At 38.4% G+C, this 10397-nt stretch overlaps 1 protein-coding gene across 14 annotated transcripts in view; it reads right to left on the bottom strand.

The window, feature by feature from the left end:
* Nucleotides 1-1928: 1928 nt before the first annotated feature.
* The window catches only part of BBS9 (Bardet-Biedl syndrome 9), a 432261-nt gene continuing 423792 nt past the window's right edge, over nt 1929-10397 (bottom strand). For 13 of the 14 annotated variants that reach the window (XM_038557299.1, XM_038557303.1, XM_038557304.1 and 10 more), the window contains 2 exons: nt 2589-2699; nt 1929-2362 (listed from right to left, as the gene is read on the bottom strand). In XM_038557299.1, coding sequence (XP_038413227.1) covers nt 2331-2362; nt 2589-2699 — 143 coding nt within the window. In that variant the 3' untranslated portion in view covers nt 1929-2330. Of the gene's footprint in view, nt 2363-2588; nt 2700-10397 lie in introns of those variants that run through there. The other variant, XR_005369689.1, reaches the window with a different exon arrangement.

Here is a 10397-nt window from a genome sequence, read left to right as displayed (position 1 = left end):
CGGTCTCCAGGATCGCGCCCTGGGCCAAAGGCAGGCGCTAAACCGCTGCGCCACCCAGGGATCCCTAGTAGAAATATTTTATGTATGTTTTCAAATTATACTAAAATCAAGGGTTAAAAAACAGTTACATACTTAAATTTAGGAAATTTTTTATCAAAAGATACCTTTAATTCATGAATCAAATTATTTTATCATTTCAGAAATGATAATTAGATTTTTAAAAAAATATATGCATGATATATGTATATAGAATTCTGTACTAGTGATTCAAATAAAAAAAAATAAAATCATTTGGTCAAGTAGTTGTGCCAATAGACTTAAGATACTGCTAATGATTTCCAGGAAAACATTTTATTTTATTTATTTTATTTTTTATTTTTTTAATAATAAATTTATTTTTTATTGGTGTTCAATTTGCCAACATTCAGAATAACACCCAGTGCTCATCCTGTCAAGTGCCCCCCTCAGTGCCCATCACCCATTCACCCCCGCCCCCCACCCTCCTCCCCTTCCACCACCCCTAGTTCGTTTCCCAGAGTTAGGAGTCTTTATGTTCTGTCTCCCTTTCTGATATTTCCAGGAAAACATTTTATAAATATTCTTAACTTCTTAATGTAAAAACTCTCTATATGACATGCAATTATAGCAACAAAAGTCACCTTAAATTTCCAAACTGGAGATAGGAAGCCTTTTGAATTTATACTGGTAGTCACTTTCTCACAGAACAGAGCAATCATGGAGGATTGGAACTCAATGGAAGAGGGATTTGATAGGGACAGAAATCACTGCACTCCTGTATGTCTAAAGTAACTGTTACAAATCAAACAACATACCCTGGTTTTATATCACAGAAAATAGAGGGAAAGTATCAAAAGGTGAAGGGAAAGAATTGGGAGGAATAAGTGAGGGGAGAGAAAAATTGATCAAGGCAGATGAACATGGAAACACAAGAAACAAAAAGAGTTAAAGACAGTTATAAGGACACAAACAGAGCATGACTCAAAAAAAAAAAAGAAAGAAGAAAGCGAACAAAGATTAGCACATGAACATATGCATAGCACAAAAAACAACCACAGGAAGCAAATATCCAAAAGAAAAAAAGAGAGAGAGAGAGAGAGACATAACACAGAAACACCTTTTTAAGAAGTAATATACTTCTCTTGTAACCTTTCTTAAATGAAGCTGAACCCTTCTTAAATAAAGGTGATTAGAAGTGCTGCATTTTTGCAACTATAGTCATACATGGAACCATGACATCTTTTACTGGTCCCTACAGGCTGGGTAAAATTAACCTAACAGTTGGTTCTGATCCAAAGGCTAGATGTTGTCCACTCCCATGCTTGACAATTAAAAATATTATATCTTCTGCTGCATCTCCTAAAAAAAGAACACTAGAAATAATAAATAATACATCTTCCACAGGTTTTTGTCATTTCACATATAGAGAAACCATGAATCATATCTCCCTTTATACTGGCTGATAAGCACTCCAAAACTGGCACAGATACCTTTTTGATTTGTTTAAATCAGTCTTGAAACTGCAATTTTACCTTGAAATTGGCAAAATCTCTTTTATTTCTTGCATATAAAAAACTTACATTTTAATTCTAATGTGTGAATCCTTTTATGAAGTGGATTTTTTTTTTCATATGAAGTGAATTTTTAAAAGGTGCCACCACAGGGTAATCTAAAGAGGATGTTAATACACTATGTTCCCTAAAAATATTTTAACATTTTCATGCAATACTAAAAACTTACCTTTTTCCATTTTTAGTCTAAAAAATGGATCACATGAAAATTCTATGGTTTATTTATAAAACAATTACATTCAAGTCTTACCATGGAATAGCAAAGTTTTTAATTCAGCTTTTTTCCTTTGAAGAAATAATGTAGAGAAACCAACCTCTAATTATACATCAAATCCAAGATATTGTTGGACAATGAGATGCTTTATTAAATTTGATACATTTACTATATAAGATTTCTGTGAAAAAAAAAAGGGGTATCAAATTACTTTGGATCTAGGTCTCTGCATTATAAAATCTGTCCCCAAAAGATGTCCTTTCACTATATCCAATGGCTATAAACATACAGAAGACCAAAAAGCAGCAATATCTTTTCCTGACCTGCCTATGGTATTACAAGTTCTCCTAGCAAAAAAAAAAAATAAAAATAAAAAATAAAAAATAACAATCCCCATGTCTATCATTTCCAAGCAGGTGAGATGGAGAAGCACCTGGGCCCATCCTACATCTGCACTTGGCATGAGGCCCACACAGGATCAGCCTTGGGAAGGCCATCTTCCTCTCTTCCAGACAACTCTACTTGAACTATTCCGAGAGTCCTTGAAGGGGTAAAACTTCTGGAAAAAAGAAAGAGAGCAAGAATGAGAGTGAGAGAGAGAGAGAAAATATTTCAATACTGAAAGGAAGATACAAATGATCAAATTCATCTGCACTAATGCTGAGGGGAAGGATGAAGAAGTTGGAAAACAAGCACCTTTGCAAAATGTTCTCTGGTATGACAAGAACTGACCAGAGTGCCACTGTCCCTGACATATCATTGGTGAAGGCCACCCAATTTCTTACCAGGCAGAGGTGTTTCTAAATTGAGGTGTTTGTGGTTGGTAAACAATTCAGTGGAGTCTTGCTCGATTGATCTTTCCTCTAAGTCTGATTCTGGGATGGTAGTACAGCCACCTAGTTGGAAAAAAATACATACAATATTTTAAGCAGTGTGTAGGAAAATCTGCCTCTCCACACGGCAACCACAGTTTAAAAACATACCAATCATAAAGATAACAAATGATGTGACAACAATCTTCAGGAGCAGACTAAAAAAGAATAATTTTAAATGTCTGTCTTTGGTGAAAATATGGGAATGAGTTATTGCCCCCAAAGACATATTATACCACTTAGCAACAGCAGTAATGGTGTTGTCTTTAAACGTATCCTTTTCAAAGTCAGAAAGGACAAAGCCTATCACATATGTGATATCTGTAATATAAGGGCACCCCAACAGGAACTCTCTCTAATACCAGAGCATCAGAAACTATAAAAAACAAAACATATTGACCACAAGGGAATGGAACCTTTTTTGAGCAACAAGGAAGGCTGCTGGTATCCTGAGACGGTGATTATGGTAGTATTTCCCTGGACTTTGATTCTATCCTCTAACCCCACATCTCGCATCTCACAGTACAGACACAAACACTTCATAATTCAACAGCAAAGCCATAAGCTACATTGTGGAAGCTTTCAATTCCAAGTCAATTCTACAGTGACTTGAGGATGAGCCAGCACTACTATACTTTTAAAATATTGGGTATAAGTCATTTGATTTTATTCACCAAAATCTTGTAGGGGAAACTCATGTGAGAATTTCCTGACTGTATCTGTAACTTGATTTGACTAATTTGCCATCATTTCCTGGAAATGTACTGACATGCTGTATACTATACATATTTTTTTTTCCAAAGCCATTCTTCTTATTAATGAAGTGTGATTTTTTTTTTTTTTCTTTTCCTTGTCTGAGGCTTTCCACACACGGAGTCTAAAGCCTCTGTACTCAAGTTTGGCTTTATGCATGAGGGAGTTTATGAGGAAAGACAGGGTATTGTAGCACTGATTTGTAAACCACATCAGTCAAATGAGAAGGAAGTGGCAAGATCCCAAGTCTGAAGGAGAATACACCTTACCATTCATCCCTCTGCATCAACTCTGAAAAAAGAAATTGATGCCAAGGGAAACTTGAGAGAAAAGCATCTCCACATTCATAAAATAAGAATTAGAGGTAGCCTCAGAGGTTCCCCAACAGGAAATGTTAGAATTCTCCATCAGTGCAATGGAACTTGTCTGGTTATAGTTGAAAATGGGGGGACCCATTCAGAAGGAGGACCAGGCTTATTTTTACTCTCTTTCCAAGGCCTGTAGATCATGGTAACAATAACTATCATTACTGAGTACTTTCTAAATACTAGAAACTCTGTCCATATTATCTCATTTAGACCCTAGAAACCATAAAATAGCTATTATTATTCTCATCTTACAGATCAGAAAACAGATCTCATGAGATGCAGCAACTTGCCAAGGTCACACAGCTCCTAAGGAGTAAGGAGTAAGACCGAGCTCACACCCAAGCCTGACAACTCCTAAAGCCCATGTTATCTAACCACTCATTTTATGGCTCAGTTGCAACGCTAGCCAAAGAGGTACTGTGGCTGCAGGTCTTGGGTATCAGAAGGTTTTATCCCACCTGGTGATCTACTGAGTGACTGCCACGAGCACTGCTCAGAGTATTGTGAGGCCAGGGCAGGCTCTGAGGTGCTGGGACTCTGGAGAAGCCCAAGAAATAGCACTCTTCTTCTTCTCCTGGCCCCTCCCCCAATTAAGAAAAAAATTAAGGTATGTGGGGTGAAGGAGAAGTGCTTCTGTAAGACTAATGAGAGAGAGGAACAGAAAGAAGGGACGTGCTCCTTGCAGAACAGAACCTGATCTCAAGAAAAAAAGACCAAGAATGGCTTGGTTTTTCATTGCACCCTCATAAAACACATTAAAGCATCCTTGGGGCAGAAAGAGAGAAGGAGCAGGACGAGGCCAGGAATGTTGTACTCATGCAGTTATCTTCACACACAAGGAAACTTCAGGAGTGGGGAAGAAGCACACCCGGCCAACAAATGGGAAGAGTGCAGTGATCAGTGAGTGCTATCTGCCACATTTGTGGAGAGAGGCAGATCTCTGCTAATTAAGTGCTGTCCATCTTTTTTATTCCAGCTGACTCAATACTGAGGCAAGACATTGGATAAAGACTTAAAAGCACTTTCTAGTTCTTCAGTCACATGGACATAAAAGGATAAGTCTGTCATTACAGACTATGAACAACTTATGTAATTTCCTCTTTTCTTCTTGGCACAAAATTTTTTTGCCTTGTCTTTAGTATAGAGAGATAAAAAACCTCTCAAATCCCACAGCAGAGCCAACCAGTCACTTGTCCCGGGAATCCTACCCCCGTTTTTGGGGATGCCTCTATGTAGCCAGACTGACCAACTATATGCCCAGAATTTTTGCCTTCCTAGTTTGGGAGAAACAATATGGTATGGGATCTGGCATCCTGACCAATAGGAAAAAAGCTAGGCAGAGAACTACCCTCCTGCCTCCCCCTAGGTGGACTATGAATTATTATTTTTCTTTTGTCAACCACTAGGAAAATGCTGTGTGCTGGGTAGACGTACCAGTTGGCTTTCTTAGCAGGTCACTGAGCAAAGTGGTCACCAGCACAGGATGCACCCTTTTATATTACATCATATATCCCCTTGACTTCCTTGTCTTTTTCCTCATCCTCCCTTTCCTGAGTTTTCCAAATAAACCATCATTTTAATCCTTGCCTCAGGCTCTGCTTTTTTGCAAAAACCATTGATATTGGAAGTAGTTCTCAAAAGCAGGCCTTCAACATGGAATTTTTAAGTTAGCCCAGCTCTTCCCATGCCAGCCATGCTTCTCAAAAGGAACAGTTTTTAAAAGATCTAATCTATCTGGAATCAAGTTAGATTGCCCACCACGTGTAAGAAATAGGGGTTCTGTGGCTGGGAGCAAACAGGATGGGAATAACCCTGTTATGTAACTATGTAAACTTTCATCCATGATTAACTGGAATGAAGTGCATGTAGAGGTCAAGACTGGCAGATTGAAAAGCTGTAGAGTGGAAATATTTAGGATTGTAAGCATTCCAGAATAGGGTGGCTGCTTCTGATGACCAGATATGTTGGAAAAAAAGAAAACAGCAAGTTTGATGAAGTTAATAGGCAATGAAAGATACATCCTTAAAGTCAGAAGGCCACTGTAGCCTTGCTAGTTTAAGTGCGATCATTGGACCTGCAGCACTGGATATCACCAGGGAAATGTGTTAGTTCTTACCCCACAACTACTGCACTTGAATCTGCTAAAAAGGACAGATGAATATATTAGATGAGATTTTTGCTAGGAAAAAAAATATTTGTTTGTTAAAAATTTCAGAGTAAGCCGTAAAATAACAGAAATAAAATATAGAATAAATACAAATAAAATATAAAACTTCCAGACCATCAGAGACCTTCTGAAGCCGTGGAAGTGGAGCCTGGGTTCCACGGACGCCAGATGAAGTACCTTTGGCTTAGAGCCTGTACCATCAAAGGATAAGGGGAAGAAAAACCACAGCTGGATGAAATCATCCAAACACACATTGTGTGTGCAACACATTAGAGCCAACAGGCAAAAACAAGTGAGAGCCAGAAAGCTCCTGATCTAGAAATCATAGTACTATGGACCTAGTGCATGCTGGGCACTTGGCTTTGAATTCTTAATACATTAGCTTACTCAATCCTCAGACAATTCTATCGGGAAGGGTTTACTGGCCCCATTTTACAATTATAAAAGTATTGCTATTAATTTGTGTTTTCTCTTTAGCTTTCCCTCCCTTGTTCCTCTTCCTCCAAATTCCTCCAGGCCATTTTGTGCTTCCTTGCCTCAGAAATTTGTACTAGGGCCAAATCAAAAGTAGCCTGAAAATACTCTCTCTTCTAGCCTTAGTTTTCCATAGCTTGAACTCACTGAAGATATGAAAGAAAATCTGGGGAAAGATTTTCTCTAGTCATAATTCAGAGGGGAATTAGCTTGGCCACCTCAAGGGAGCAAGACATCAAGGGATGGAGGTGTGGGCACAATGAAGGCTGGGTATCAAGAGCCCCAACCTCAAGAAGGACTCCCTTGTCCACCAAGCTTCTGCTGTGGGCTTAGGCAGGGAGGCTGTTGACAATACTGTGCCTTTATTTTCTGAGTTCCATGGAGAGAAGAACCAGGGGAGGTAGGGTGGGCAATAATAACTGAGATTGAATTTCCCACCTTCCTGCTCACAAAGAAAAAAAAATTTGCATCCCTGACTTAGCTTTGCAAGACTAAGTTTCTAGTCCTGCTAGAAAGTCTCCATTTGGGGGATCCCTGGGTGGCTCAGTGGTTTAACACCTGCCTTCCGCCTAGGGTGTGATCCTGGGATCAAGTTCCACATTGGGCTCCCTTCATGGAGCCTGCTTCTCCCTCTGCCTGTGTCTCTGCCTCTCTCTCTCTGTCTCTCATGAATAAATAAATAAAACATTTAAAAATTTATTAAATGTAAACCTAGAGATTACGCCATTTGCCAAAGGTCACATAGCAAGTCTATATGAGCTATAGCCATGCCAGCCATGCTTCTCAAAAAGAACAGTTTTTAAAAGTTCTAATCTATCTAAACTAAAATGTAATAACAATAAAAGGGATTACTAGAAAAATGAAATGAACAATATACCAGCCTTCACCTATTAGTAAATTTAATCTTTGTAAAAGTACTCTGTCAATTGCTACAAGTTTCTATACACTTACTCTCAATTTCAGTTAACAAAAAGTCTACAGGCAGATGCCAGTCTTCTGGCCACACTCTGAACAGCAGTGACACAGATATGGTCTACCTTAATTAATATGATTTATAGAATTAGAGTTTAGAAATAATTCAGCAAACTCCTAATTATCTAAAGTTCAGATAGCCAGCAAACTCATTTTGGCAACAACAGGGGCTTCTCACGACTTATATTATCTCTGTTCTATTCAAATATCTGGCTGGCAGCTCCCTGCATGGTATCCAGAACAGCCCCCTTTCCCTGCCATGGAAGATGTCCAGGTTCTCCAATGCCTGCTGCTGCCACAACTATGGTGATCCACTTCTATTTCTGTGCTCTTTCATAAGAGGAGATTCATTAAGGGAAACTGGGACCAGAAGTTGGAACTCTGCATGCATGGCCATTAGAGAACAATGTTGTAAGTGGTAGCTAACCCTGCAGGTAAAATTTTAAAATGTAAAGCACGTATCATGAATTGTGAATAATCAGCATAGAAGCATTTTGTAACAAGACAGTCTATAAATTGGATACTACACCAATGATGTTTATGAAGATGTTTTTGAGGCACTTTACTACACTGCCTATTCCTCTGAATTGTTACCAAATTATGTGCAATCTCAATAAAAAAGCTGTAAGAGCTTGTTTTTTTTTGCAAGTTAATAACACATTAATATAACAATCCTCATGTTGTCAGAAAAGTATTTAAGTAAAAAATATTACCTATAATTCTGAATAGTATTTCTCCCTATATTTATAAAGATAACACAAGTCTAAGTTTTTTAGGAGTCCAAACTATCTTCAAACCTGTTTCTGCATTTAAATGCAAATTATAAAATGGTTAAACTTCCTCCCTAACCAGGTAAAACATATTTTCTCAACAAGGGAATTACACTAAGGAATTTCTACCCACTGTCAGAAAAACAAACAAATAAAAAAATAACAATAAAAAGGAGCTCAGGGGGGATCCCTGGGTGGCTCAGTGGTTTGGCGCCTGCCTTCGGCCGGGGGTGTGATCCTGGAGTCCCGGGATCAAGTCCCATTGCGTGGAGCCTGCTTCTCCCTCTGCCTGTGTCTCTGCCCCGCCCCCCCGCCTCTGTATCTTTCATGAATAAATAAATAAAATCTTAAAAAAAAAAAAAAAAAGGAGCTCAGGTCCTCTCTGTAGGTTACTACTGTGGCATTAACTACAGAAGTCATAGAGTTGAAAGGTCAAGACAGGAGGTCAGGCAGAAACAAATGTGACTATCATCTAGAATACTAGGACAGAGATCAAAATCAGAAGCAAGATAAGCATTGGAGTGCTGGTAAATACGTAACCAGCTAACTGGCCAGAAAGAAAAGTAAAGCCCTAATCTGGAGTGTTTCTCCATGTCCATGGTGTAAATACTCCCATCATGCCCAATTTCAAGCAACCAAAGTGACATCACCAAATAAGAGCTTGGTAGACCTGCACAGGATCGCGTGCGCGCGCGCACAAACGCACACACACACACACACACACACACACAGTTGGCACGTCCACCATATGGACTCTATACACACCAACTACCTCAAGAGCATAGATAATAGTAAAAATGTAGTCATGTAGTTAGTGAAGAGTTTTGAGATATAGTCTCTTTGTTCCTAATACAATGTATTTGATTATAAATATACATAATTTAGTTTTTAATAATGGCTGAATTTATCAACTAGCTCCCAGAATCCCTAAAAATTCAACAATTGGCTCTCATGAGCTAGTGAGAGCCAGCTCCAGCACTGAAGGTAGGTATGGTGTAGGGGGTTTAATGTTGTATTTTGAATCCTCAGTTCAAACTGTGGCACACTTTTATGAGCCAACCAACCCTCTGGAGCAAGTTATTTCACATAAACAAGTTTTAGTTTCCTTATCTATAAAATAGAGACTATGGCATCCCTCCTTCATAAGAGAGAAATTGATGAGTGTGTATAAGTGCCTGGCACACTGAAAATTGATGAGTGTGTAGAAGTGCCTGCCCCATCTGTAAATAAGTTTTGACTATTTACTTCCAGGTAAAAGTTAGGAACACTAAAAGAAGAGTAAATAGGCCAAGATAAAAGTTCCTAAAGGTAGGAGTCTGAAAGGATAGGCTTCACACAGGCTGATGCACCTATGGGCCAAAGACACAGCTGTGCAGCAAAAAAATAAATAAATAAAGTGCCCAGGAACCTTATACGTGTGGCCACCTCTGAAATTGACTATTCTATATTACTTGTGCCTTATCTTACATCTTTCCTTCTACTTGATTAGTTTCATTCTAATATTAGATCCTACCTCCATGTGAATCCTGGTGGCCCAGCTTACCTGTCTCACTATCTACCATATTTCCATTACTTCTACCCAAATATTCTAAACCAGGGTACAGTAAATATTTTTTAAATTTTGCAAGCCATCTAATCTCTGGTGAAACTACTCAATTTTGCCACTGTAGTGCAAAAGCAGCCAAAGACAATATGTAAACATGAATGAACACTGGTTGTGTGCCAATAAAACTTTATTTACTAAAACAGGCAGTAGGCCAGATTTGGCTCATGGACTATAAATAGTTTGCTAATCTCTGGCCTAATCCAAGGCTCACAGAAAGTTACTCTTCATACAGTATCCTAATTCTAAAGGATCCTAGTGGTATTTAACACTGTTAGATCACTTTATAGTATTACTAGAAAAAGAAGGAGGAGGTGGTGGAGGAAAGGGATGATGAGGAGGAGATAAAGAAGAAGCAGCAGAAGCAGCAGAGCAGCAGATGAATGAGAAGAAGAAAGAGAAGAAGAAGAAAAGAAGAAGAAATGAAGAAGAAGAAGAAGAAGAAGAAGAAGAAGAAGAAGAAAAGAAAAAAAGAAAGAAAGAACAAGAAGAAAGAAAAAGAAAAAGAAAAAGAAAGAAAAAGAAGAAGAAGAAGAAGAAAGAGGAGGAAAAGAAGAAAGAGAAGTAGTAGTAATAGTAGTACGAGTAGTTTAAAAGCATATTGTTTACCCTATT

Source organism: Canis lupus, chromosome 14 (genome assembly GCF_011100685.1).
Source record: "Canis lupus familiaris isolate Mischka breed German Shepherd chromosome 14, alternate assembly UU_Cfam_GSD_1.0, whole genome shotgun sequence".
Classification (NCBI taxonomy): domain Eukaryota; kingdom Metazoa; phylum Chordata; class Mammalia; order Carnivora; family Canidae; genus Canis; species Canis lupus.
The sequence above is the reverse complement of the archived record's forward strand: the minus strand, read 5'-3'. Positions and strand labels throughout refer to the sequence as shown.